The 27510-nt window shown below is 35.6% G+C and overlaps 4 protein-coding genes across 5 annotated transcripts; all 4 read left to right on the top strand.

The window, feature by feature from the left end:
• Positions 1-275: 275 nt before the first annotated feature.
• On the top strand, positions 276-2711 carry LOC133704705 (GABA transporter 1-like). Its single transcript, XM_062129630.1, has 7 exons — positions 276-571; positions 651-881; positions 990-1087; positions 1178-1364; positions 1445-1575; positions 1677-1910; positions 2232-2711. Exons 1-7 carry the CDS (start codon positions 460-462, stop codon positions 2610-2612), a joined length of 1374 nt encoding a protein of 457 aa, XP_061985614.1. The 5' UTR covers positions 276-459; the 3' UTR covers positions 2613-2711.
• A 1932-nt stretch (positions 2712-4643) lies between these two features.
• Positions 4644-6956, top strand: LOC133704846 (GABA transporter 1-like). The gene is made up of 7 exons (XM_062129865.1): positions 4644-4864; positions 4955-5185; positions 5339-5436; positions 5637-5823; positions 5897-6027; positions 6153-6386; positions 6461-6956. The coding sequence occupies exons 1-7, from the start codon at positions 4750-4752 to the stop codon at positions 6839-6841; spliced, it is 1377 nt and encodes a 458-aa protein (XP_061985849.1). The 5' UTR covers positions 4644-4749; the 3' UTR covers positions 6842-6956.
• Positions 6957-10862: 3906 nt separating this feature from the next.
• Positions 10863-14201, top strand: LOC133705016 (protein PSK SIMULATOR 1-like). Its single transcript, XM_062130112.1, has 2 exons — positions 10863-11047; positions 11927-14201. Exon 2 carries the CDS (start codon positions 11943-11945, stop codon positions 13743-13745), a length of 1803 nt encoding a protein of 600 aa, XP_061986096.1. The 5' UTR covers positions 10863-11047; positions 11927-11942; the 3' UTR covers positions 13746-14201.
• Positions 14202-16000: 1799 nt separating this feature from the next.
• Positions 16001-27461, top strand: LOC133704506 (phosphatidylinositol-3-phosphatase myotubularin-1-like). 2 transcript variants are annotated; one of them, XM_062129342.1, is made up of 20 exons: positions 16001-16208; positions 16315-16389; positions 16712-16786; positions 17005-17076; positions 18238-18307; positions 18878-18927; positions 19287-19576; positions 19736-19809; positions 19886-19949; positions 20595-20660; positions 21579-21678; positions 21781-21894; positions 22717-22886; positions 23485-23569; positions 23684-23905; positions 24428-24487; positions 24625-24689; positions 25826-26105; positions 26383-26898; positions 26978-27461. In XM_062129342.1, the coding sequence occupies exons 1-20, from the start codon at positions 16101-16103 to the stop codon at positions 26993-26995; spliced, it is 2574 nt and encodes an 857-aa protein (XP_061985326.1). In that variant the 5' UTR covers positions 16001-16100; the 3' UTR covers positions 26996-27461. The 2 variants fall into 2 exon arrangements, with proteins under 2 accessions (XP_061985326.1, XP_061985325.1); XM_062129341.1 differs by having other exon boundaries at positions 16309-16389.
• The last annotated feature ends 49 nt before the right edge of the window (positions 27462-27510 follow it).

The raw sequence follows: 27510 nt of genomic DNA, 5'->3' as shown, positions 1-27510 counted from the left end.
GTATTTAAATTATAATAGGATCACTGAACTAAAAAAAAATGAATAAAATATTAAATTAAAAAATACCTTAATGGGCTAGCACTTAGTGGGTTCTTGTGCAACATTAACTATTAGCTTCGGGGATCTCTAAGGATTTTTTTATTGTTTCGAGAAATATGATTGGGCCTTATGAATCCATCAGTTTTTATTGATCTATGGAAGTCCAAAACAGTTGGGGTCCATCTTAGTTGGATCAAAGTCTTCAAAGTGATATAGAATCTTTCCTCGGTTGAAGTGACCGCTTGTCTTCAGGCCGGTAGATGATGGCTTCTTTGTTTTTGTCCATATTTTGCGTTGATTAATGGACATCACAAATTGTCTAAAGTCATCATTAACAAGAAAAGAAGAAGAAGAAGATTCTATCCTTTTAGCCCCTGAGTACCGGAGATTCTATTTACCTAGCCTTGAGGATATAGAGATATGGGAACTCTACTTCCTACTTCCGTGGAAGTATCTGAAATAGATAGCAAAGAAGGGCCAAGCTCTTCCGAGCAACTTGATGCTGGAGCCTTGTTTGTGCTGAAATCAAGAGGTAACACTAAAACACTGGTACTTTGAGTGACTAAATGTTTAGAATATGATATGGGAAATTAATGTTTGTGTTGTGGTAGGTTCATGGCTGCACTGTGGATACCATTTGACAACATCAATTGTAGCTCCGGCTCTTCTTAGTCTTCCCTACGCACTGTCCTTGATGGGCTGGTTTCCTGGTGTTTTATGCCTGACACTGGCAGCTCTGATAACATTCTATTCCTACAACCTTCTTTCATTAGTTCTTGAGCACCATGCTCAGATAGGGAGGCGTCAGCTTAGGTTCAGGGTCATGGCTGAAGATATATTAGGTATGTAAACAGTACAAGGGTAACTTGTCTCTACAGGCTTAATATTAAGATTCATGTGTTGCAGCCAAAAATGATTTTTGTAAGGATCAATTCATGGTCTTCTTATAGGACCAGCATGGGGGAGCTACTTTGTTGGTCCGATTCAGTTTGGTGTATGCTATGGTGCAGTTATTGCTTGCATTCTTCTTGGGGGGCAGAGTCTCAAGGTCAGTTTACAGTAGTGGTTTAGCTAATAAAGGATTGAAAAGAGAAAGTTATGATGGTTGGTTTTCTGGTGTTTTTCCCCTTCTTGGCAGTTCATTTACTTGCTCTCTACCCCAAAGGGGAGCATGCAGCTGTACGAATTTGTCAGTATTTTTGGCATCCTGATGCTAGTCCTGGCTCAGATTCCATCTTTCCACTCCCTACGGCATATCAACCTTGTCTCTCTAGTCCTTGCCCTTGCTTACAGTGCTTGTACTACGGCTGGTTCTGTTCATATAGGTAAGAGGGAAAAAGAAAGGAATACATAAAAATTCTTCAAGGATATTTTGTCCTTAATCCATGTTCTATATCCCTTGCAGGAAACTCTAAGAACGCGCCTCCAAAAGACTATTCTATCAATGGAGCTATGCAGAATCGAGTCTTTGGAGCCTTCAATGCTATTTCAATCATTGCTACAACCTACGGAAATGGAATTATTCCTGAAATACAGGTTTTCTTTGATACACAAGGTTTGTTTATAGATTAGTAAAACGGCAGACATCGGTTCCTGAAAGGACTAATGTCCTCAATGTGTTCTCTTTCTGTTTGTAGGCAACTGTAGCACCTCCGGTCGAGGGGAAAATGTTCAAAGGTCTACTGGTCTGCTATGCTGTCATAATAATGACATTTTTCAGTGTTGCAATCTCTGGATATTGGGCATTTGGCAATCAGACTAAGGGAGTAATTCTAATTAATTTTATGGTTGACGAAAAGCCTTTACTTCCCACTTGGGTTCTCTTGATGACCAATGTTCTCACCCTCTTGCAAGTAGCAGCCGTCAGCGTGGTAAGATCTTCATTGTTTCTAGCTAGAAATGGCAGTCAGTGGAGGCCAGTCCTGTTTTGGATGATAATGTCATTAGACACCTGGGTTCTTCTTTGTCACACAGATTTCTAACGAAAAATCTTTATGTTTCTAAGCATTAACACATTTTCAGTTTAGCTACAAGAACAAAGTCAAACCAACTTCAACGCATTATACCTTCTTTGCAAAGCATTAATCCTTGCAATTACAAATGGGTGGCTTAGAACATTATTCACGGCGATTGCCGAAATCTTGAATTACACCTCGTGCTGTGATTTAATCAGAATGCTTCTGTTTGTGCAGGTTTACTTGCAGCCAACAAATGATGTGTTTGAACGAAAGTTTGCAGATGCAAAGTTTGATCAGTTCTCCATCCGCAATGTTGTGCCAAGGTTGGTTTCCCGGTCATTATCAGTAATCATAGCCACAGCTATTGCTGCAATGTTTCCTTTCTTCGGAGATATTAATGCAGTGATTGGAGCATTTGGATTCATTCCTCTAGACTTCATTTTGCCTGTGATATTCTACAATGTGACTTTCAAGCCATCCAAGAAGGGCTTGATGTTTTGGGGAAACGCATCAATTGCCGTAATCTGTTCGGCAGTAGGGGTGTTGGGGGGAATATCCTCAATTCGGCAAATAATTCTCGATGCCAGCACGTATAGCTTGTTTGCTAATGTTTAATGGTTGCAAGTCGCAACTGTTATTTTTTCTCTTGTGCAAGAATCTACCAAGTTTAATGATCTACCCTCTTTTACAACAAGAAAAGAAACATTGTTGAAACATGGTGCAAGATTAAACAAATTTGCGTCGCAGCATCTCAAGTGAAAGCTGTTCGAATGAGAGCAGTAAGATTCAAATCCATGATTATTTAGTTATTAAAGCTTTTATGTCATGTCAAACAACTAGTTAAACTCAAAAACTTAAATGTGAAAATTCAGGAGAACAAGCAACTCCAATCACCATTATTGAAATTCAGGCCTCATGAACTGTTTGGCCTCTGTGTTTCTCCGTAGTAACTACTTCCTGAAGTAGAATTACTAGAATAGTGTCTGCAATCTTCGTTCAGGCAAAGCAATGCTAGCAGATCTGTGAAGGTCTAAACCCTCTCCGGACACATCAGTAGTGGATCTTTTCCAAGTGAACATCGCTGTATGGGAGAATCTGCAGTTATTTGACTCATTAACTGTGCACACTGGTGAATGGAATTCAAGGATGCCTCCACAAATCTTACTGTTTCCCAGTACTGAAGTTAAACTTACATGCTAATCATATAATAATAATAATAAAATACAAGCGCGCGCGCGCACATGCTAAGCATATATTTAAATTTATAATTGAAAAAAAACTAACATACATATTAATAATAAAATTAATCATGCTTAAATTAAAACAAAAAAAAAGTATTTACTTGTTGAAACACTTTAAAATAATAAATTTTTTTTATCGTTAAAAATGAATCATTTATCCTTAAAAACCTTATTGCTCATCAATTATGCAATTAACAACATGCCTCTCAAGTTTTCACCAACACCACCTTTATTTATATTTACTCCTAAACTAGGTCTTTGAAAAAAAAATTATATAACTCAAATATCTCTCAATAAGATGAATTTAAATTCTAGATCTGTGAGGAAAATCAAAGTATATAAAAAAAGAAAAACACTAAAAATGAAGTAAGGAAAAATATATAAATTTTGAAAAATTCAAGTTAGAAACTTTTCTTTCACCTTTTTTATAGTGAATTTTGGATGCTAAAAGGTTGAAAAATTAATAAAAATTAATTCTCATTGTTATCAACTTTTTAATTAGCCATTATAAATCAAGAATTAAATTTAAAAAAAATAAGAGTTTTTTGAATAAAAAAATCAATAATTTTTTAAGATTAATTTCCAATTAGGATGTTTGTTGTATATTTCTCAAGATTTCAATAACACCACCTTGATTTAGATTCCCTTCTAAACTAGGTCTTTAAACAAAAAATTATGTAACTCAAATATCTCTTAATAAGGTGAACTTAAGTTTTAGATTTGGAAGAAAAACAAAATCATTAAAAAAAAAACACTAGAATGAGATGAAAAGAAATGTGTAAAAAAAATTCAAATTAAAAACTTTTATTTCACCATTTTTACAGTGAATTCTAAAAATTAAAGAATTAATTATCATTGTTATCAATTTTTAATTAGTCACGGTAATCAAAAACTAAATTTTTTAAAAAGAAGAATGTTTTAAAATTAATTTCTCTATCATCTATAATTTATTTAATTTAAAAAAATTCAAAATATAATATCTAAGCCATTTTCATAAAGTAGATTACTGGATGACAATGATGCGTCTTTTTTAAGGAAATAAAGCATACGGAAGTTATTTAGAATATTTGGCATTGTAGTTTTTGCGTACTGAATTCAAACTCAGGCTTCAACTTTGACTGACGCTATCATATTACACTGAGAGCAACCATTTACAAAAGACCAAGATTAGTTGAAGTTTCCATGATTTGGTTCTTACCTGGCTGGAGTTAGGCAAAGTTAGCCTAATGCCTGCTTCATTAAAAGTCAACTTAATTATAACACGAAGCCTTGACAGAAAGGAAAAGGTCACCGGACTCTTACGCTGGAGTGAATATAAAGTGCCAAAATCTTTAAATTTATGATGGTGAAATCATAGCCGTCAAGGATGACCAGTTCTCTAGAGTAGCTTAATTGACTGCTTTGCTGTCTTTTCTGCTCATATCATTAATTCGTAGATATACAGTATATACTGAGATCTCCAGTTGCGTAGATACTGTGCGCTGCTCTGGCTCAAAGCACACTAGAGACAGATGACAACGGTGGTTCCAAGCTCCATGAGCATATCAAAAATAGATAAGGAAAATGGGGTCATTGATTCTTCAACAGAACTTGATGCTGGAGCTTTGTTTGTCCTCCAATCAAGAGGTTAGTTGTTTACACATGATTCTGAGTAGAAACAAATTTCTTTTCAAGCAAACAGAAAACAGCTGTAAATTCTGTGTTACATTGATGTAGGATCTTGGATACACTGTGGATTTCATTTGACAACATCAATCGTCGGTCCGGTGATCTTTAGCCTTCCCTTTGCTCTGGCCTTACTAGGCTGGGTACCTGGAGTTCTAATCATAACTCTTGCAGCTTTAGTGACTTTCTATGCATACAATCTTCTATCTGCTGTTTTGGAGCACCATGAAAAGCTTGGGAAACGGCAAATTCGATTCCGAGACATGGCTAGAGACATTCTAGGTGATTTACTCCCACATTTAAGAAATGAATTCTCAATTTCTTGGCAGTAACAAACTGCATGTGTTTCATTTTATGGCCAAAATAACCAAAAACAAATGGCATTCTTGAAGATTAACTAGTGAAAACTACTTGAAAGATGATTTAACATGGCAGGACCTGGATGGGGCAAGTTTTTTGTGGGGCCACTTCAATTTTCAATATGCTATGGTGCTGTTATTGCCTGTACTCTTCTTGGAGGGCAGAGCCTGAAGGTTCGTGTTATATTTCTCACAGTGAGATCTAAAAAGGAAAATCAAGAGATGGTTTTCAAAGATTGCATCAAATTGTTTTTCCAGATTTCTATTTCTAGAACACAAAAATTAGCAGGATAAAGAAGAGCTTACCATGCCTTAAAATTGTAGAATTCTGCTGATTTATTTATTTGCATAACAGTTCGGTTTATTCCTTGCAGTTCATTTACTTGCTGTACAACTCAAATGGAACAATGCAGCTGTACCAGTTCATAATTATTTTTGGAGCTGCAACATTATTCTTGGCACAAATGCCATCTTTCCATTCTCTGAGGCATATTAACCTTTTCTCTTTGATCCTTTGTCTTGCTTACAGCGCCTGCGTCGCAGCAGGATCCATACATACTGGTTAGAAAAATCACTAGTCATTCTCAGATTTTCCTCTTTACATACACTCATTTATACAATAATTTTTTATCAGGAAAATCCAAGAATGCACCTTCTAAGGACTATTCCATTAAAGGATCTCAAGAAAACCAGTTTTTCGGTGCTATTAATGCCATTTCGATCATCTCTACCACATATGCAAGTGGAATTATCCCTGAAATACAGGTTTGTTTCGAATAGCTTCGTATTAGTCAAACAGATTACAATATTCTAAATTTTCTCATCTCTTCAGCAAGGTGGTTAGAGACTCGGAGGGAATTTCAAACAGCTCAAAATCTTTTATTTTGCAGGCAACTATAGCCCCCCCAATCAAGGGCAAGATGTTCAAAGGCTTATGCATGTGCTATGCTGTCATAGTCAGTACCTATTTCAGTGTTGGCATTTCAGGTTATTGGTCATTTGGCAACCGAGCTCAGCCAACAATTCTAGCCAATTTTATGGGTGATGGCCAGCCACTGCTGCCTAGATGGTTTCTTCTGCTAACCAACATCTTCACTCTCATGCAAGTGACTGCTATCGCTCTGGTAAGTCCTATTCCCTACCATCTATAGCAGAGTTGCATCCTGTTTTCACATGTAACATGAGCTAGCTATTGCAGATTTACTTGCAACCCACAAACGAAGTTTTCGAAAAATGGTTTGCGGACCCAAAGATGGATCAATTCTCCATCCGCAATGTTATACCAAGGTTGATTTTTCGATCATTGTCTGTTATAACCGCTACATTTTTGGCTACCATGCTACCTTTCTTTGGAGACATCATGGCATTGTTTGGAGCATTTGGATGCATTCCTTTGGATTTCATTTTGCCAATGGTCTTCTACAATGTCACTTTTAAGCCATCTAAGAAGGGCCTGGTTTTCTGGGGAAACACGTTGATAGCTGTAGTATCAACGTTGTTGGCGGCAGTAGGAGCAGTAGCTTCTGTTAGACAAATAGTTCTCGATGCCAAGACTTATAGCTTGTTCGCTGACGTATAATATTAGCCATGGACTAGAATTACTGTAAGTTCATATAGTCTGTAAGCACCATGTCTATCACAAGTACTGCAATGCTTGCTGCTTTCTTTTAACGAACGGAGACTCTTGGACCAAACCCTTCCTGGCATTTTATTTCTCAAACTCATCCAAAACCCGATCCGAGCCAAGTCTCAAAGGATGACAATCAAACCAATTCTTTGTTACCGGCAACCATGCATGTTTTATTTGGATTTTAGGAAATGATCCACGTCTAGACTTAAAAAGAATTCTCGTATTTTTTCATTAATTTTGAACATGAGATGATGGCATAAAAAACTAGATTTTTATGCTTTTGCATTTGCTACGAGGATTTACAGATGCAGGAGTCGTGTTTTTTATTTTTAGTGATGGATCCCATCACTATAGTTCTGGAATCACCATGACAATTTTTATCACCGTTTGGCTTCAACGGTAAAATCACCATGACAATATACATGCCCTAGAAACATAAAATTAATCTGCTCTCCAACGGTAATTTTTTACCAATTTATGTGCCCTAAAAACGTAAAATATACACAACTAATATATGAGTCAGTTGTTCCAGAATCAAAGTGTACAAATCATAGTTATTAAATCAGATTCAATTCAAGATTCGATAAAACTTGGAAAAAAAAGGGCAAAACTACATAGTTATCTTCGTTTTTTATTTTCTTATGAAACCTATCCTAACCTGCACGTTGACTCGAGCTGGGTTTAATATCAGTGTTCGAAGACACTCGAGACAACTAGTGATCCAAGACTATACAGAAAGCCGCCAGCCAAAGACGAGGACAGGATTCAACTACAGAATTATCTGCACTTAAAGCTAAAAGACGAGACCTTCGTTTTTTTATAAACTTGATGCAATCATGTTAATTCGCATATCTTAAGAATCACGTGATGAGGTAAAGAAACAGTAAGAATATATACTTAATGTGAAAGGCTTCTTAACATTTTGCTGATCAAAAAGCAGAAAAGTAACCTCGTGTGTGTGAGATAATGGTTTCTCATTGATGATCATGGGCCGCCATCATCCCTCTTTATAGCTTTTGAATACCAAATCCAACTATATCTTCTTATTTAATCAACATTTTAGACTAGTTAATATTCACATTCTTGTTTTTTTTCTAATTCAAATCTGAAATGGTAATATGTAAAACATGCTCCAATGAAGAAGATAGCATTGTCTAAAAAACTACATTGAAATGATTCTGGGGTCAATAGGGTTTTTATAGTGGGAAGTCTAAAGGTCACTAGGAAATGATTGGTCAAGTTCTTAGCACTCTTCCATTGCTGCAACTAGAGTTGACGAATAATCACACTTGCTTAACTTTCTTCCTTGTTGCCATTATAAGATCCACTTAGGCTTTCTGGTTACGCAAGGCATCAATCTTTCTCTTGATTTATCTACATCCATGTCAAAGTGAAATTTAATTTCATGATCTTAAAGTGACGAGATCAACCCAGAATAAACTAATCAAATCAACCCAGAACAAATATTTTTAAAAAACAATCATGCTCTGTATTATGAAATACACACCTTATGATGTTTTTTTGTTTGTTTTTTGTGTGAGAATCAATGTTTTTTTTATAGCGATAAACTCCAAGATCTGGTTGTATGAAAACAAGAACATATCTACTGAACCAGGACTAAAAAGATATGTCTCCTTATTCTAAAATCAATCCCAGAGATACTCCTTGGTTAGTAAAAATAAAAGCAAACCCACAAGCTCTGTGCAGTAATGTCATAGACAATGAGCATATGCTGCATAATACCTATGCAAAAGGTCACACCGTTAATTATCAATCTAATTCAAGTAAGGATAAAAAAGCAGCCACCAAAACAGTAACAGATAAATTAATCATGTATTTTACGATCTAACACCAGAAGCATACGCCGTCAATCTCCATACAAAACATTCCGAATTGTTCGGCCAATCCGCCAAGCTGCAATTAAAAGTATATTTTGTATTGTAATAAAGTTTATTTTTTAAGTGTTTTTTATATGAAAATATATTAAAATAATATTTTTTTTTATTTTTAATGTTTATTTTTAATATCAAGACATTAAAAAATAAAAAGAAATGAGATATTCTAACTATTCAAGCATTACTTGCCAACTTTGACGCCGTGGAATGATCTAAACTCCCTCGTGTAAATTGAGAAGAAAATGATCTAAACTCCTCCTGCTCTCTGCAATAAAAAATAAGAGATTAAAAAAAAAAAACACTAAATGTTGACATTATCAAAAAAGAAAAGAAGAAAGAAAGTAGTCCTCAAAGCCAATCCTATTTTATGGCCTCCCTCGCGAGCAATGCACATGAAGGGATTCTCTTTTGTGCTAGCTAATAATAAATAAATAAATATATCGTTTTCAATTAGACTAGTAGTACAAAAAGGTTCGAGCAATGTCTTCTTCTGGTCAATGGCTCACAGTGAGATTAAGACTTCATTTGCACTGTGTTTCTTAACAATTTAATTTTTAATAATAAAAATTAAATTTTTTTTATGTATTTTGAATCATTTTAATACGCTAATATCAAAAATAATTTTTTAAAAATAAAAAAATATTATTTTAATACATTTCAACACGAAAAATATTATAAAAAATAACCACGCTCTCAAACAGTCTTTTATAATCCGAAGATCTCATCTTAGGTGATGCAAATCACACACCTTATATAAAATGCATAAAAAATATATATATATTTGGTGTGCCAACCTCATCATATATATATATATATATATAAATCAACAAGTAAATCAACTACTTAAAAAACTTTGATTTTTCTTTTATATTTGCAAATTGAAACTTTAAGATTTAAAATCTACACTTCAAGGAATTTACCCTACATCTTGCTAAGAGATCAATGAAAAGTATACTCTAATAATTAAAGGCAAAAAATAAATAAATCATCTAGAACAAGCAGACAATTCAACACAAGCTAATGCATGATTCTCGGGTTCTTGGTCGGACCAATTGTAGCCACTTTGGTCTGGTTTTGGACTGTTCGTGTTGATCAGGTCGGCCCGAGCGCGGCTACTTGGACCTGGAGGGTTAAATCTGTCAAAAGACACTTTCCGCGTGCTTACCATTAATGATTGTGAGGGATCTAGCCCCCTCTGTTTTGTGATTTTTGCAAACAAGGCCTCGTAACCGATTCACGACAAACCACCAATAAAAGAAGATAATCTCAATCACACCAGCGTGATAATTAACTCACCCTTGCTTCTGCCAAGTGACAATTATCAGAGCTTGTTAATTATGATGTTGGAAGCATAGATATTATTAGATTAATTAGGTTACAAGCAAAAATAAATTTATTTGTTGATTTAATTAATCTAAGTCAATTTAAAAATGTGATTATTTTAAAAATTAAAATGATGTTATTTTTTAATAAAAAATTAAATTAGATTGTACTCAAAATTTAATTAGATTAATTGGGTTACATGCCAAAAATATTTTGATATTTAATTGTGTTCTTTTCTATTTAATTTAATACGAAACTTACCTAATCTCAAGAGTTTGACATATTAAATATATGGTAAAAATAATGCCAAAAAACTAAACATAAACAATCAAATAAAATAACTTCATAGAAAAAAAAATATAGTTAATTAAAATCAAGCAAAAAACTACTGTTTAAATTGCTGAGTAAGAAAATTGCTAGAAAAATCACGAATTCAATTAATTTTTTTTGTTTTTAAATTTTAAAAGTATTTTTAAAAAAATTTAATTTTTTGTATTTTTTTCTTTACTTTAAATTATTATTTTTTTATTTTTTTAATTATTTTAATATATTTCTATATAAAAAACACTTTAAAAAAATAATAATACTCACACTATCAAAGAACTAACAAATAAGAGAGAGGAACAGCAAAGGACCAACGGTCAAGGGACATATAAGCAAATAACAAATAGACAAGGGACTGGATGGTGAAAGAGAAGATGCACTAAACTATAATAATTATTTGTAGTGGGATCTTTTAATCTTTAATATGACTCGTTTTCTCCCGTCTCTCTCTTTCTCTTCAATTTCCTTTCTGCCTTCTTTCTCCTTTTCTTCTTTCTCTCCATGTGGCTCTAAACTAGTCTCCCGTCACTACTATTTCCTAGCTGCTTCCTCTCTCATTTTTCTCTCTTCCACAGCATTACCCCCCCTTCTCTTCCTTCTTTTCATGTGATCAGTAAGTTCTCTTTTCTTTACTTTCGTTGTTTTTTTTAAATATTTTTTCTGTGTAATTGATGGTACTGGCTGCTTTGCATTTCTTCTGTTGTGTTTTTTGATCGGCCCAGATGGAGATGAGTGTGGATATGTTTGTTTTTGGATGTAATGTTAAGTCCTTTAAGGTGTATAGTGTTTGGATTTGCTGGATTTTGGGTGGTCTGGATTGTGGGTATTTCATTTTTGGTGTTTTAAGCTGAGGTTGATAGTGTAAAGTTTTTTTCTCTGGTGTAGCTATGTGTGAAGGTTTTCATTTTTGTTTATGACTTTTCCATTTTTTTTCTGCTGCAAGTTTCTATTTTTAGTCTGTGTTTCTTGTGAAAGCACTTGATGCTCTTGCAATCCCCCCCCCCTTTTTTTTGCTGATTATTACTAGATTTATGGTCTTGAATTCATTTTTTTATGATTTGTTTATTTTAGTATTTGAGAGAGATTTGTTATTAGGAGTTAGGTGGATCCTATAAAATTTAAAGGAGAATTGTAGAAGATCAAATTGTTTAATTTTTCTCTGTCTATCAGCTGTATGAAGGTTAAAATCTATTGGTTTCAGGAAAATGGAATTCTCAGATTCATGAACGGGGGAAAATAATTTAAAAAAAATATTCTGTGACGCCATTGAGAGAGCGAGTGATTAATTCAATCCTTGTTTTTCAGTAGAAAATAGTTTTTTTTTCCATTTATTTTTGAGTTAGTGTTTACTAAAAGTTATTTTGTTATTGTTATCAGCTAATAATTGAATTGATCTATCAGGACACGTTGGTAGATATTATCTATAAATCCAATTGATTTGGTGTGCGTTTTGGCTTATTGTCCTTTTTTTATTGCGGTTTTTTTTTGGCAGACTCTCTGGGTAAGAGATGGTTGCAGAATCTTGGTTTCGTAGTCTGTGGAAGATTCCACAGAAGCGTGAACCTGGTCCTCAGAAGGCAGTTGTTGGAGTTTTGGCCTTTGAAGTTACAAGCTTGATGTCTAAGCTAGTTCATCTTTGGCATTCATTGAGTGATAAACAGGTTGCTAGGTTGAGAGAAGAGATCGGGAGTTCTGAGGGTATAAAAAAACTTATTGCTGAGGATGATGATTTCATTGGTCGTCTGATTTGTTTGGAGATGATGGAAAGTATGGTACATGTTGCAAAGCCTGTGGCCAGAATAGGTAATAAATGTAGTGATCCTAGTTTGAAGGGCTTTCAGCATCTTTTTGATGAAATGATCAAGATTCATGCTGACCCATATGGGTGGGGATTTTCATGGAAAAAGATGGATAAGAAAGTTAAGAAGATGGAGCGGTTTATTTCGGTTAATTCTACACTGTACCAAGAGATGGAAATGCTTTCTGATCTCGAACAGACTGTGAGGAGAATGAAGGGTTGCGATCCCGAGCCAAATAATTTACTTGACTACCAGAAGAAACTTGTATGGAAGCAGCACGAAGTGAGGAATCTGAAGGAGATCTCACTCTGGAATAAGACTTATGATTATACAGTTCGCCTTTTAGTAAGATCATTATTCACTATATATAGAAGAATCAGCCATGTGTTCGGAATTGATTCAACTGTTTACCCTGGGGAATCAAAAGCTCTGGATTCTGATTATTTTTATCGTAGCCAGTCAGTTTCTGCTTTGCTGCAGTCTTCAGTTCATCCATCTGAGAACAGTACTCTTCCTAGATTTTCTTCTGGCCCCCTTGGTAAGTTCACTGCAAATTCTGGCCCAATTTTGAAATCCAGCAAAAATAATTTCTATTCAGGTCCTCTTGGTGGCTCAATCGCAAAGTCAGGCCCTATTTCTGGAAAAAACAGGAACTTGAACTTTTTTTCTGGTCCACTTGGGGGACCAACTACGAAGTCGGGTCCAATTTCTGGAATAACTAAAACTGGCAAGAAGTCTTGGTGGACTCCTCAATCACCTGCCTTTCTGGGAAGGAAACCACCTTCAAAACCAAATCGGTTGACTCAAGTGGGGCCTTTTAAAGGATGCATGGTAGCTTCAAACACTTCTCCTGTTGCCAATTGCTACTTAAGTTCTGCTGATGTTCATTCTAGGAACCTCAAGGGAGCCAGGGAAAGTAATGCTGACCATCTTCCTCTGGGAAACGTAAGTCGTACTGGTCCATCAATCTTCAGTTCACAGCATAAGTTGTTGCAAGCTCTTCCTGAAACCCTTGGTGGTGCTGCTTTAGCATTGCACTATGCAAATGTTATTGTTGTAATTGAGAAGCTAGCTGCGTCTCCTCACTTGATTGGCCACGATGCTAGAGATGACTTGTACAATATGTTACCTGCAAGGGTGAGAGCTGCTCTGAGGGAAAGGCTAAAGCCATACTCCAAGAGCTTGGACTCACCAGTATATGATACTGTGCTTGCGGGAGAGTGGACTGAGGCAATGACATCAATATTAGAATGGTTGGCTCCACTTGCTCATAATATGATTAGATGGCAGTCAGAGCGAAGTTATGAGCAACAAACGTTTGTCTCTAGGACAAATGTGCTTCTGGTACAGACTCTTTACTTTGCCAATCAAGAAAAGACAGAATCTGCAATAACTGAGCTTCTGGTTGGTCTGAATTACATCTGGAGGTTTGGGCGAGAACTCAATACAAAGGCCTTGCAGGAGTGTGCTAGCAGCAGGGTGTTTGATGAATACTTGGAGGTAGAGAAGTAACACTTTCTTCCACGCTGTGGCAATCATCAGCACAATCCAGTTACCTCACATTAGACTGGATTTGATGTGGGCGAAGATTCTGGCAGGTCCAGAGGCATTTTAGGGTTCCAAGATGAACGTCATTCATTTTCTTTCAGCTGGGGACATGGACACCATGCGTGATGGGTAGTTTGAGATTCAATATACTAGTTCTATTTTTTCTTTTGTGAATGGAGGTCTTCCTCCTCTCGCCATTGAAAAAGGCGTCTCCTATTCTCTTCCTCATAGAGCTAGTTCAGCTTTATTAATCAAGCTGCTATCAAATGATTTGTAATTTCTGTACACTTGTCAGCAATACCTACCTATGTTAATTGTAAATTTACAACGTAAGGTTTTGGATCGTTGATAGATAGATGGTTGAGCATACTTTTGCTGTGGAATACTACACTAGATGTGACAATATCATCTTTTTTTGGCTGTGTGGTATTCTATGTTGATGTGTAAATCACCTTTCCAGTTGCAATTTCTGATCCAAATTTTCACCTGAACATGCAAGTTTGTGGCATTTTCAAGTTTTTCAATCATCAATACAATTCATGCTCTGGGGGAAATTATTATGAGATTCTTTGACAGGTATTAAGCACATTGCTTCTCCTCCGAGACAGCATACTGTATGCAACCTAGGGGTTCTTTTCATGGCTGCCAATCTTTTCCTGTATAATTTGTGTGCTCGACTGCATGTCTAGGTCGTCCTATTATTCCTCGTAATTCATTGTGATTACTGGTTCATTTTCTGTTGGGTCTCGTTGCAGTTCCTGTTTTCTACCATGCTGACACCGTGCTTGTAGTGTTGTTCTTTGTCTCTGTCTAGACACTTGGATTTACACACTGTATTCCTCGTAATTCATTGTGATTACTGGTTCATTTTCTGTTGGGTCTCGTTGCAGTTCCTGTTTTCTACCATGCTGACACCATGCTTGTAGTGTTGTTCTTTGTTTCTGTCTATGCTGACACCATGCTTGTAGTGTTTGTAGGGTTTTTTTTTTTTGGTTGCGAGATCATATAAAAGAAATTAGATAGTCGGTCTAATATTGGATTGAAACAAAAATTGAATTATTTCTCTCGATAATTTTTTTTGTCACGGGCTTCTCACGTGTATTATTTAATTATATATTTGATGTTTTTTACTTATTTTTTATAAATTGATTTAATAATTAATAGTTAGAAAATAAAAAAATCATAAATGTATATTACTAACCATAATTAAGGTCCATTTTGGTAATTTCTTAAATTTTCATATATAATCTTTTTTATTTTTTATTTTAATTACATGTGAAGTGAATAGAAATTGAGAATAGAGGCATAGATAAAAAAAAAATTTATGAATCATGTTGTTAAATGAGTCTTTTTAATATAAGGAACAATTATAAATATAAATATTTTCATTTAAAGTAGTTGAAGATAACGTAAGTTAATAATTAAGAGTCTCATGTGAAAAAAAAAAAACAAATATCCAATCTTTTTTAAAATTTTGATATAATTTTATTATTTCTGGACTTTAATTATTAAAAATATCCTAGATGATTGTTTTTATTAAATTTAACATAAATTTATTATTAAATCTTAATTATTGGTTTTTTAGTGACTTATTTTTAAAAATTTCTAGAGGTTTTACAGTCAAAATAAAGTGTTAACGAAATACTATATAGGTGAGGGGTGATAAAGAAACTTGCTTAGTATCATTTGTAGTTTTATTTGATGTACAAATAATAACATTTGGAAAAACGAGATTAAACTATATCTTAAGAAGTGTATTTATGTTTTGTTCTATTTTCTAATAAGAGAAGGTTTGAATTTACATATTAGTATTAGTATTGATATAAATATTTTATTGTCATATAAAAAAATATTTTTTTATATAGAGTTAATTATTCTTAAGACACTATGCTCAATAATTACAAATAAATTACTTTTAGTATATGTGATGGTTGATAAAATTTAAGAATATTTTTATCAAATCAAATGTTTTGCTATGAATTTTGCGCCTTTATGTATTAATTATGGATTATTAGACGATACCCTCGTAACTCACGAAAGCTAAATAAGTTAATCGATTGTTTTTATATTTTAATTAAATAAAAAAATAAAAAGAGAAGGGTGTTTGAAGCAACACAGTAGTCAGTACTCCTTCTTTCTACTTTATCGAGCGGTATTTGTTTTTTATACGCATGTATAATAAATATTAATTGTTAAACCTAAAAACAAACAAACAGAGATAATATATTTCTGTTCATGTTCTTTGAACGGTAAGTACGCCCATACTTCCACGTCTCTTTCCAGAACACTCTCAAAGTCGCTCTCTCAACGGTTCGCCGCATGTCCGCGCCACGGCGATCAACGTCGCTCAGAGACTCTTCCTCCGATTCTGAGCGGATGGAAGGCACGGGTAGCTGGGACGACTCTCTCGACTGGTTCAAACTCGAGGTCCAAAACATCTCTCCCTCTCAAATTTCAATGCAGATAGGTTAAATTATTCATCATATTCTCTTGATTTAAATTATTCACCATATTCTCTCTTTCTTAGGTGCAGCATCCGGCGTCGCGCTCGGTCTCGCATCACGCTAATTACAAGTGCTTGCTTGAGGCAGAGCGTGTTCTTGTCGAGGTAGAATTTCTTCTTCCTTCTTTTTGATTTCTTTAAAATCTTGATTTTTTTCTTGATTTCTAATTCCTGGTTAGAGTATCTTTTAGGAATTTTAGAATTCGAATACATATTACGCGTATGGAAAAGGAATCGAGGAATTTGATTATTAGAACCAACCCTAGTTTGCTTGATATTATAGTTAAATTACATTTAATGGCTTAAATGAAATAAAACTAGAACAATGTGCCCTTACTAAAACTGGCTAGGGTTATTTGCATGAATCTTTCTCCTCAATTCTTCATATTCTGCCCTTTTGGGTAAATGGATCAAATCGTGATTTCAGGGACGCGGTGTTGTTCTTATCAATACTGACGAGGCAGGTACCTTGATAGTGACTAATTTCCGTCTTATTTTTCTGGTGAGTGGCGTGTTCTCTCGTTTTTGTCTATTCCTCGTGAAGTTTCTTTTATAAAATGATGGAATGGTACTGATTTCAATTCTGCAACGTATTTATCGTAATTTATTTAAGCATGTATGTTAGAAGAGATAAGGAATTGTGGTTACATCACTGGAAATGATGTTGTGCATGCACAACAGAATACTGACTATATGTTGTTTTCTCTTCTCTTGTTCAAGAGTGAGGGAACGGAAAATATTATTGTGCTTGGCACGATTCCGCTAGCAACAATTGAGAAGTTCAGCAAAATGGTAAGTTATTCTTGAACTCATGGATTTCTTTAACTTCTCCTTCCATTTATTTATGGTACTGTTGGTGAGAAGTTTGTTTATTTCAATAGCTTGTGAGGTAAACTTATGTATGGCAAATTCTTTTCGGTTTACACTGCTTGATTTGCTGCTTTGAATCTTAACTCTTTCCACTAAAATTTTCTTTTATCGAAAAAAGTTTGGGTTTGATACAGATTCTGTTGCTGTTTCTGTGCTATATAAACTTTGTAATTTGGCTGTATTGTTTAAGCTCTCTGTTGTTATTCTCCTCAATTAACCGAGAGAACTTCTCCTTCAATTCACGCACTTGTTTCAACATCTTCACCCTTGCATTTGCATGTTGTCTTGTCCCAAATGGAATGCCCCTATTTCTGATTTTTCTGCATATTCTCTTTAGTCTTCATTTCTTCGTAGATGAGTTTTATACCTGATTCTCATGTTTTAATTGAGGCAATAATGTTTTGTCAAGCGTAGGCTTAGAACCCTTTTTCAACTTGGCAATGAACACAATGATTGGGTGTGTGTGTGTTTGTGTGTGTTGGGGGGGGGGGGGGAGCACCAAGGGATGTTAAGTTAGAAAAGTAACAGGAGATGAGAGAGTGACTAATTTGTTAAATGAGTTATTTTATGTATTATAATGTTATGCCATGTGCCTCACTTTTTATGCAACGATGATCTGATCCTTGAAAGAATGCCTCTGAAATGTATTCTTTACCTCTTACATGCAAACCATGTGGTGATGGCACACAGACAGAAAACATGGCAAAATAATGTTAGGATAATAGGTTGTATGCTACCTCAGTTCCATCCGTGCATGAAATATTTACGTTGAAAATCTTATGCTAATGATCTGAAATGATGTCACTGTTTCAATTCTTATCTTTTATTACTCAACTCAATTTAAGCCTCAACCCCAAATTAATTGGGGTCAGCAACGTGGATACTTTTTACTATTCTGTTTTAGCATGTGCTAAACTTTATCCATGCTAGAAAATCTTCTCCATTACTTCTCTTTGGTTTTGATTGGCACCTGCTCAGCTTAATGAATATGGAGTTGTTTTGGCCTGGCCACCCATAACACATGTTAATTGATTATTGTTTTTTTGCTTGTCTTATATTTGTTACTTTGTGGAATGTATGAAGGTTGTAAAAAATCAATCAGCCCCTCGTCATTCTGAGAAGACTACATCACAGCGATTTCTCCAAGTCATTGGTACGCCCTTTGAAGTGTTTGTTTTACTATTTCTTAACATTTTTTACCAGTTTATTATTTTTTTGTGGGATTTACAATAGATTTGTAGTTTGTCATTGGAAGATAGAACTTTGGGACATATTTGACATTTGGACGGGTGATGATGTTACTTTTATTTCACTTTGATGATTCAGAATTCAATCAATAAGTTAAATTTATGACAGTAATAGAGATGGTGGCAGATTCTTGTGGGGGGGGGGGGGGGGGGGTGGTAATGTGGTTGTTTCCTAGTGAGGGTAGTTGCCAAAGAGGAAGTTTATAGATGCTGGTTAGCTTGATTGATAAAATTAAAGTATATCTGTTGCATTAAGGCATGAGATTTTCAGTATATATTTTTATTTCTGAACAAGCAAGGTTTCTTTGAAGTAGGCAGTTATCAGAACAATGGATCTGGGTATTGCTGCTTGCTAATGGTTTCTTTTGCTTTCTTTCTCTTGAATATTGTTGGTGATTGTTATTTTGATGATATAATTGGCCCTGGTCCTCTTTAGTGAGAATGCTAATGGAATTATTGGTTCTTGTATTTTGCAGGGAAAGATATGAGAATTGTTGTTTTTGGTTTCCGGCCCAAAACAAAGCAGGTTAACTTTAGCTGCTATCTCTTCTTGCTTCAGCTCTTGTTTTTCCTCCAAACTATGATCACTTACAGATGGATTTTGTTTTTTCATTTGCAAGATTTATGCTGTTATAAAGAAATATGGAGTTCATGATTTTGATTTTTGCTTGGTTGGGGGTTAAAAAGATGTAGTTGAGATTGAGAATAATCTTCTGATCTGCCTATGTTTTTTTATTTTTTTGTGGGCTAAGAATCAGAAATCAGGGATTTTGAGGGTTTATATTTTAAAATCAACTGAGGAAAGATTTGATTGGATGGGTTCAAAATGGTGGGTTGGGTCATCACACTTGACATGTTTTAAGTTACTTGCCTTTTCTTATGCAGAGACGGGCTATATATGATGGGTTATTGAGGTGCATAAAACCATCAAGACTCTGGGATCTTTATGCTTTTAGCTGTGGACCGTTCAAATTTACTAATGCAAACCCAAAAGTACGCTTGTTGAATGAGTATTTCCGTCTTCTAGGAAAAGGCCTTTGTAGGGCATCAATGGATATGATCGACAATGGGTCATATACAATGTCTAATGAGCTGTGGAGAATCTGTAATGTAAATTCCAACTACATAATGTGCCCAAGTTACCCTTTTGCCTTGATTGTTCCAAAATCAATCAGGTAAAACATTAAGATTCTTACTGCATTGTAAAATTGGGGAAAAGAGGGGAAAGTGAAAACGTGTTGAGACCCTTACTTCTAGTTTGACTCGAAAATAGCTTTTGTCTGGGCTAACTCTTGCCGAAGATTTACAGCTAATAACCTTATATTTGTTACTAGTGATGAAGAAGTGATCCAGGCATCCAACTTTCGTTCCAAGGGTCGTTTACCTGTAGTTTCTTGGTGTCATCCCGGTATGAAAAACTGAAATTTAGTTATTTTGTTTGTCACGAGTTGCATTATGATGTCCTGATGTGTGTGGCATTGTAGAAACTGGAGCAGTCCTTGCACGTTCATCCCAACCCTTAGTTGGTCTGATGATGAATATGAGGAGGTAGTTTGATCTGCCCACTTAATTTCCTTTCAATGAACTTAAAACACATTGCTATGCAAAAATTATGCCTGTTGTAGATACAGTGCTGGGATTTTGGTCTTCAATTGAAGTGCATTTGTGATTGTGGCTATGGTGTTGCATGCCTTTCAAAACCTTTAGTCATATACAAAATAGTTATGGAATGATTGATGATAAATTTTAGCAAGGTGTTATTATTCTGCGGATTTCAAATAATTTCATTAGAGATTTAATTTCTAATATTTAACATGAATAGAGATACCTTAAAATTCATGCAAGATATATTTTATTATCTAATTAGGCTGTCAAAACTCTAGCATATAGCATCCTGAACGTAATTTTAACAACAGTTTCCAAGCTAAAAGAACAAAAAAATTTGAAATGCAAGCCCAAGACGGCTGCAATGATTGTCAAAATCCTTTATGGGTATGATTTTCGAATCATGGCCCATAATACCAAAAAGTGCCAGATCATTTTGATTCTTTTACGCAACACCTGTTATTTGTTTTTGTTCCTAGGATCCATTGATATCTTATATTTTGAGGTTTGGAAGGTAAGTACTTGATTTTTCTTGTGCCATCTGTTGCTTGATATATGACTGGTTCCCATCAATGTATATGCATGCAGCAACACAGATGAAAAGCTTGTTGCAGAACTTTGCTCTCAACTTGGTGATGAGAAAAAAAGGCGGAGGTAGATTTATTCAAATTGATTCCTTTTGTTTTGGCTGAGCTGTTCTCATTGTTTGCACCATTTTCTTTTTTATGTTCTAACTTGACTTTCTTAGTTGTTAAGAAGTATCTACACAGACTTGCTATGTATTGCTCTTAATACCTTGGGTGATGAATTTTTTTGAAATGTATATCAATGTACCGAGTTTTGAAACCTTAATCATGATATTACTTCTCTTTCGCTTTTTTCTTAAAATGCAGTCCTTATAGTGATAGGATTCCAGTTTTGCATCTCATCTGGAAATGGCTGGAGAATGTTTGTTTTTAGGGTACTCTAAAATAGATTTGGTGGAGAGACTTGGGCCCATAGCTTTGATGATTAAAGCAAGTGATTATGCGGCATAGTGTTTAAATTTTTTTTACTCATGGCTCACAGACAGGTATGGAGGAGACATTTCCCTTTTGAGGTGGGAAATCCTAATCAATGTACTGGGCCCGAAGCTTTGAAACTTAGTTGTGAGTCTTTTGTTGAAATAGTGTGTCCTTTATTTTTATTTATGATTTCTTGTCAATGGCACAAATTTTCCAAACAGTAGGTCTGGACCAAATGAGCACTTCTCTTGTTAGGTTCCTTATTGTCGTGTAACTCTGATTTCTCTTTTGATAAAAATGAAATTTGTTAATACACCTGAATTACTCTTAATGTTCATTGATTGACATGACATGCATTTTATGCTAGGCTATATGCCAGTTGTTTCTTTAGATTTCATGTTCTCATTTCTTTGCTTATTCTTTCTTGCTCCGGTTTTAGTAAATGAATGTTTGTTAAAAAAAGTCACCTGTCTCCTTGTCCTCTCTCCTTTTTCCCCATTTCAGGAAATTATATAATTGCTGAAGCAAAACCTCTGGAAAATGCCAAATCTTTGTGTTTTCTTTTCAGGAAGTTATACATTGCTGATGCAAGACCTAGAAAAAATGCTTTAGCAAATGTCGCAATGGGAGGTGGCTCAGAATCATCATCCAACTATTTTCAATCTGAGGTTTGTCAGAGGTTTGAGTTGTCTAATTATGTATCTCATAGTCATCAACTTTGCTGCCTTATTTTCACTAATATTGTATTCCTGTTTTTTATCTGTTATCAGGTAGTTTTCTTTGGGATAGACAACATACATTCTATGAGAGAGAGTCTTTCTCGGCTTAGGGACTACTTAGATGCTTATGGCACCACTTCATCAGATGGAACGCTATCACTCTTGGTTAGTCTATGAACATTAGGAATTTAAAAACCAGCTGCTTTGCCTGTTGAAAACTAGTACTTAACATCAGATATTATAAGCAGTTCTGTTGTTGGATAAGGTTTAACCTAGTACTGCTTATATCAATTCTCAAAAGGCAGAAAATGATGGCATATTATTTTGTGCAACTTGAACGTGCATCTATCCATTTGTCAAGTTTTTTGAGGCATTAGAAATTTTTCCTTGAATAACATCAGACATGTGAACACATATTAACAGAAGTAATGCATGATGGTGTGTGGTATGTTTCCCAATTTTTACCATCACTAAATGATTGGAATCGCCCTCTATGAATGGCGCTGCTGTGTGAGTCTCTGGGTTAAAGACTAGAATTTTCATGTTCAGTTCCCTGTGCTGTTGTGGGTGCATCTTCAATAGAAAAGCAAAAAGGAAAAGCTTCACTTGTATTCAGTTATCTATCTGGCAGCAACTTATATTTGGAGACAGCATCCTGTTCATTATATAGCTCTTATATAATGCAGACATCCTCAGGCCCTATGTGCTTGTCCAATGATGCACACAAGCCAATATAACTAACTTAACCTTGACATCATTGCATCAATGATTTAATCTCTAGTCAAAATTTAAATAAATCAATCAATCTTCTCAAATGTGCTCCTCATGTTTAGTTGGGATTTTTTTCAATTAATTTATAGCATTGATCTTTGACTGGTTACCTAATAGCTCTAAAACACTTGCTATGTTTCCTAGGCTTCAGCAGAAACAATATGTTTCCAGTGGTTGTTAATATATCTATTTGTTCATACCATATTTCGCTTGCAGAGACATGGTGGTTGGACCTGGGGTGGAGGCAATCTCAGCAATATGTCTGCCTCTGTTTCAACCCTCGGTGATAGTGGTTGGTTAATACATGTTCAAAGTGTCTTGGCTGGTTCAGCTTGGATTGCTGCTCGTGTTTCTTTGGAGTCAGCATCAGTACTTGTACATTGCAGGTCAGATATCTTGACCCTGTGTCTTCTATTAATCTTTGTAACAACTGGAAAGAATCATTTCTATTCTGTTGCCACTGTGATGAAACCTGAAGATTTTTAATGTGCTGCTCACTATATGGCCTCTTTTTGCCCTTTTGATTTGTAATTTCTATTTCAATATGCTGTTAGTCTATTTTTTGTTTCTATTCGTTTTGCTGATAATCTAACACAGAATCAAATATTAATTACATACACCTGCTTCGATTCCAAATCAGGCTTTCTTTTGGTAGATCTCACATCTACCCTTCCTCACTGTGTAATCACATGGATAGAGCTTCTCATACTGATTAGCAGAAAAATCTTGGTCTTATTGCCTAGCAGATCATGGTTTTATATGCGAACTTGGCAGGTCATTTGCCTGCTACCAGACTCATGGCCCACTGTTATTCTACTTTTTATCAGAGCAGAAAAAAGAATAGCTGAATCATCTAGGAAGCATTTCAGCTCAGCAAAATTTTCCATCAGAAAAAAGTTGTCTTTCTTTCTGTTTTCAATTTCCTGCTTTTCTTTTAGAGCCTCTGCATGTGCTGAGTTCTTGTCTTTCATTCTATTTGTCTAGTGATGGATGGGATAGAACGAGTCAGCTGGTTGCACTTGCTAATTTGTTGCTCGACCCATACTATCGGACATTCACAGGGTTTCAGGTATTTTCTTTTACTATTGGACCCCTTTATTGGTCGTGTATTGTTCTTTTTATATGCTTAAGATGTGGCTTTACATTTGAACAAAAAATTCTGGAATATCTTATTTTCATCCAGGCACTCATTGAAAAAGACTGGCTAGCATTTGGTCATCCATTTGCAGAGCGTGGGGGCATGCCAACTGTATCTGGAAGCAGTGATAGACCTCCTGATTTATGTAGGCAATCTTCTGTTGGGAGTTTTCCATTACCACCCATGTGTCAGTCATCGGGATCATTTGCGCCTCCAACTCCTAGTTCTTCTCATGCACAGAACCAGCAGTCGCCCATATTTTTGCAGGTTAATGTTGTTTTATGCATGCTCTTATTAACTGGATTTTAGGAATCAAGTACCAACTGGCTTTCATGATTATTATTATTGGCAATCCAAATCAGTATGGATTACCATAGTAGTTGTGCCTCAAGCTCCTTGCGAACAAGTTCAACAATTGTTTGGCCCCCCTTCCTTTCTGTGTGATGAAAGCAGCAGGAAAAAATGATTACTTGGGTTTATTGTTGCATTTATGTGCCAAATGCATTAAAAACTTTATTGCCTTATGCTGGGGCATAAGCTAGAGATGTGAGGGAAAGAGTGCAATCATAGGATCTTCAGGCAATTATAGAGTCTACTAGAAGGATTGGATTGAAGGTGAGTATGGTCGGAGCATTGTTAAGAAAGTCTACTTAAAAACCCTAAATAATAGTTATAATAATTACCTAGCTGTTTGAATGCCCTCTATTATATTCAGCCCAAGTAAATTTGAGAATTTGTTGTGTAAGATGGTCTTTGCTAAGTTCTATGAATTGCTGATGTATTTTGCAGTGGATTGATTGTGTTTCTCAATTATTGCGGATGTATCCCTTTGCTTTCGAGTTCTCCTCGGTATGTGATTTTCTTTTCTTGTAATGATACTCATTTTCTTGTTTTCATTAGAAGTTAGTTGTTGAGACAAAATATGTTTCAAAGAAACTGGTTTATCACAAACTTTTCGCTGACTAGTGTATTGTATGATGACTTAGGCTTTCCTGGTGGACTTGTTGGACTGTGTCCTTTCATGTCGTTTTGGTAACTTCTTCTGCAACAGGTGATTCTGTTTTTCTTCTTAACTTGTACATATGAATATCTTAAATAGATTAAGGCCTGTGGTTTCTGCCATGCCTTCACTTGATCTGTCCATACTACATGGATTAGCTGCTGATATATTTATTTTGGAGCAGTCAAGAACCTTAATTTTCAAGCTCAATACTAGATTGGTTGCTAAAAATTGTAATATCTGGAGACAAGCATTGATTCAGCAAATCTGTGTAAACTAGAAACTAGGAGAAAGAAGAGCTGCTTAATTTCCTTTTATATTCAAGGGTGACAGATCATCTGTAGTATCATCTTTGGACAGGAAAAACTGATGAAGTTAAAAATTTAGAAAAATTAAGATGAAAATGCATCAATGTCCCGAAATAGGCCACAACAAATATAATCTCTTGTGCCACAAGTGACCAACCACTGCAGCAAACTCAGTGGTAAAAGGATTGCGCCACGAATATTCAATCTCGCTGGACCTATCAACCCTTGTAGATGCACCTAGATGCACCATACTGATTTATCCTGCCATTTATATCCCGCATGATCAAAATGATGTCGAATGACATTGTTGCATCTTCTCACAAACACGTGATATATGTGTTGTCATTGGATATTTGTGGTATGCACTATCAGCTGTTGAATGTTTCTCTTTGCAATCTCTTCATCTTCCCAAAAAGTAAAGAGATGATCTAGTAGCTTTTTGTCCGTAGCATGTGATGCATTTATGTTGGAATGTCATATTCATGGGCGTTTGGTTTTATAACAGTTCATTTATTCTTTTCAAAGCTCATTTCAAGTGGTCAACTCTTCTCCCTCTTGTCATAAAATTGGCAGTTCCTTAGCATAACAAGTGATGACACACAAATTCATGATCCTTGTGGGCATGCATGTTTTCTTGGCTACCGTTTCATATACTGACTGCATCATAAACCTCTTAGGCTGGATTAGAACTTGGTTCCTGTTTAAGGCTGACAAAGGGACAACTTTATGCATAATTGCTGAACACTAGGATACTGTGTCTGGAGAACCCTTTCTGTTTACTCCAACCTCTCTAGCATGTAATGGCTCCTTTTTGTTTTACTCCAATTATTTTGGAAGCATTAAAATTCCTCTTTCTGGGTGCTTAATCTAAATTTTCAGTGAGAAGGAAAGGCAGCAAGTTGGTATCTCTGAAGCTTGTGGGTGCTTGTGGGCTTATTTGGCGGATCTGCGTTCTTCAGAAGGAAGGTCTCATGTGCACTGTAACCCTTTTTACAGTCCTCTGAAACATAATGGTCCATTGTTACCTCCAGCAGCAGCCTTAGCCCCAACACTGTGGCCCCAATTCCATCTTCGGTGGGCTTGTCCTTCAGAAGCCCAAGCTGGGGAGCTTGAAGCTCAATGTCGGATAATGTCTATAAAATTCTCCAAACTACAGAAGGTAATGAATTGCTTTCCTTCTACTGAACCAGTACAATATTTTCACACTAAAACATGACCTTTTGCAGAAATGTAGGCCTATATGCTTTTTCCTAGACTGTTGGGTTACAGTATTATGTTCTTTCAATCTCTCTCTTGCTGTCTTTGAGGGCATCATTATGCAGAAACTTAGTGACATATGGCCAGCGGTGGCTAACTTTTCCTTTCATTTTATTTCATGATGTTTACAAGTCTGCTTTTTTTATTAAACCCCTACTTCGTGTCAAATTAATAACCAGGCAAAAGAAGGGGCTGAGAAGAAAGCGAAAGAAACTGCAATTGTTGTGGAGTCATTGTCTGCAGAATTACGGAATGAGAAGCAGCTCAGTAGCTCTGCTATGGCCTTGGCCAAGAGGGCCAGCAAGGAAACTGCAGCCATAAAGCGAGCCGTACAGTCATTGGGATGCAAAGTTCATTATGCTAGTGGTGGTGATACTACTGTTGATATCGAGACCAGCCCTGTGAAAATTTCACAGAAATCTGTGTTTTCTCCTTCTACAAGAGAATCTGTTGGTATTGTCCAGCATGAAGATAAGTCAGATCTATCAGTTTCCATTTCAGTAGCGGCAGATGATGTTGTTTCCAGTAATCCATTTGGTCGAGTGTGCGATACTTTATGCCCATTACGCACAAGAGATGGAGGCTGCAGGTGGCCAGATGCTGGTTGTGCTCAACTAGCTAGTCAGTTTATTGGGGTGAAGGCAGACTATGAGGCACTCGATAGTCTTTCTATATACGAAGGTTATTTTAAGACGGTGAGTACCTTATAACTCTATTATATGCACATTGATTTATCCATCAATTCTCCATATAATTGGGTGAGGTTTTTAATAGATGGAAGGAGGTAAATAGAGTTTAAAGCTCTGCCAGAAGAAGTTTGAGATTTATTTGAGCTCTCAAGCAACACAGGCATAGGATTGGAGCAGAAACCTCAGATTTTGGTATCGGGACTGTTCATACAGAGAATGTAGAGTTAGTAGCACAACATCTTAGCATAGTCATTCATTGGAAACATAATAAGGAAAGCTTGTTCCCACACAAAAGAGCATAAAAAGAGCAAGCATGAAGTGCTGCAGTGAAGGCTGATTTATATCGAAGAGGTCAGCTTTTCATCCTGCGATTGTCATCATCGTAGCTAGTTTTCTCCCTCAATAAGAACAGTTTGTTGCCCATATTTCATATAACATGCGACTTTGTTATGTTCAAACAAGCTGGTCAAACATTGTTTTTATCCATAACCATACATGTACATAGCAAGATTCATATAACATGTGATTTTGTTCGTGATAAATTAATCACAATGTTCTAGTGTTGCCCATATTTCATTTCTTCCTTCCGACGCGTTAGAATCCCCTAAAAATAAGAGA

This window comes from Populus nigra, chromosome 10, assembly GCF_951802175.1.
Source record: "Populus nigra chromosome 10, ddPopNigr1.1, whole genome shotgun sequence".
In the NCBI taxonomy this organism is placed as follows: domain Eukaryota; kingdom Viridiplantae; phylum Streptophyta; class Magnoliopsida; order Malpighiales; family Salicaceae; genus Populus; species Populus nigra.
Note: the sequence above shows the minus strand (reverse complement) of the source record. Positions and strands in the feature narration are given on the sequence as shown.

What these genes read in the sequence shown, in the direction of transcription:
- LOC133704705 (XM_062129630.1), top strand. Translation starts at nt 460, where the DNA reads ATGGGAACTCTACTTCCTACTTCCGTGGAAGTATCTGAAATAGATAGC. An exon ending in CATGGCTGAAGATATATTAG is followed by an intron (nt 882 to 989) that starts GTATGTAAACAG and finishes GTCTTCTTATAG; the next exon opens with GACCAGCATGGGGGAGCTAC. An exon ending in AAGTAGCAGCCGTCAGCGTG is followed by an intron (nt 1,911 to 2,231) that starts GTAAGATCTTCA and finishes CTGTTTGTGCAG; the next exon opens with GTTTACTTGCAGCCAACAAA.
- LOC133704846 (XM_062129865.1), top strand. Translation starts at nt 4,750, where the DNA reads ATGACAACGGTGGTTCCAAGCTCCATGAGCATATCAAAAATAGATAAG. An exon ending in GTTTGTCCTCCAATCAAGAG is followed by an intron (nt 4,865 to 4,954) that starts GTTAGTTGTTTA and finishes ACATTGATGTAG; the next exon opens with GATCTTGGATACACTGTGGA. An exon ending in AGCAGGATCCATACATACTG is followed by an intron (nt 5,824 to 5,896) that starts GTTAGAAAAATC and finishes ATTTTTTATCAG; the next exon opens with GAAAATCCAAGAATGCACCT.
- LOC133705016 (XM_062130112.1), top strand. Translation starts at nt 11,943, where the DNA reads ATGGTTGCAGAATCTTGGTTTCGTAGTCTGTGGAAGATTCCACAGAAG.
- LOC133704506 (XM_062129341.1), top strand. Translation starts at nt 16,101, where the DNA reads ATGTCCGCGCCACGGCGATCAACGTCGCTCAGAGACTCTTCCTCCGAT. An exon ending in CAGAGCGTGTTCTTGTCGAG is followed by an intron (nt 16,390 to 16,711) that starts GTAGAATTTCTT and finishes TCGTGATTTCAG; the next exon opens with GGACGCGGTGTTGTTCTTAT. An exon ending in GATGAGAAAAAAAGGCGGAG is followed by an intron (nt 20,661 to 21,578) that starts GTAGATTTATTC and finishes TTTTCTTTTCAG; the next exon opens with GAAGTTATACATTGCTGATG.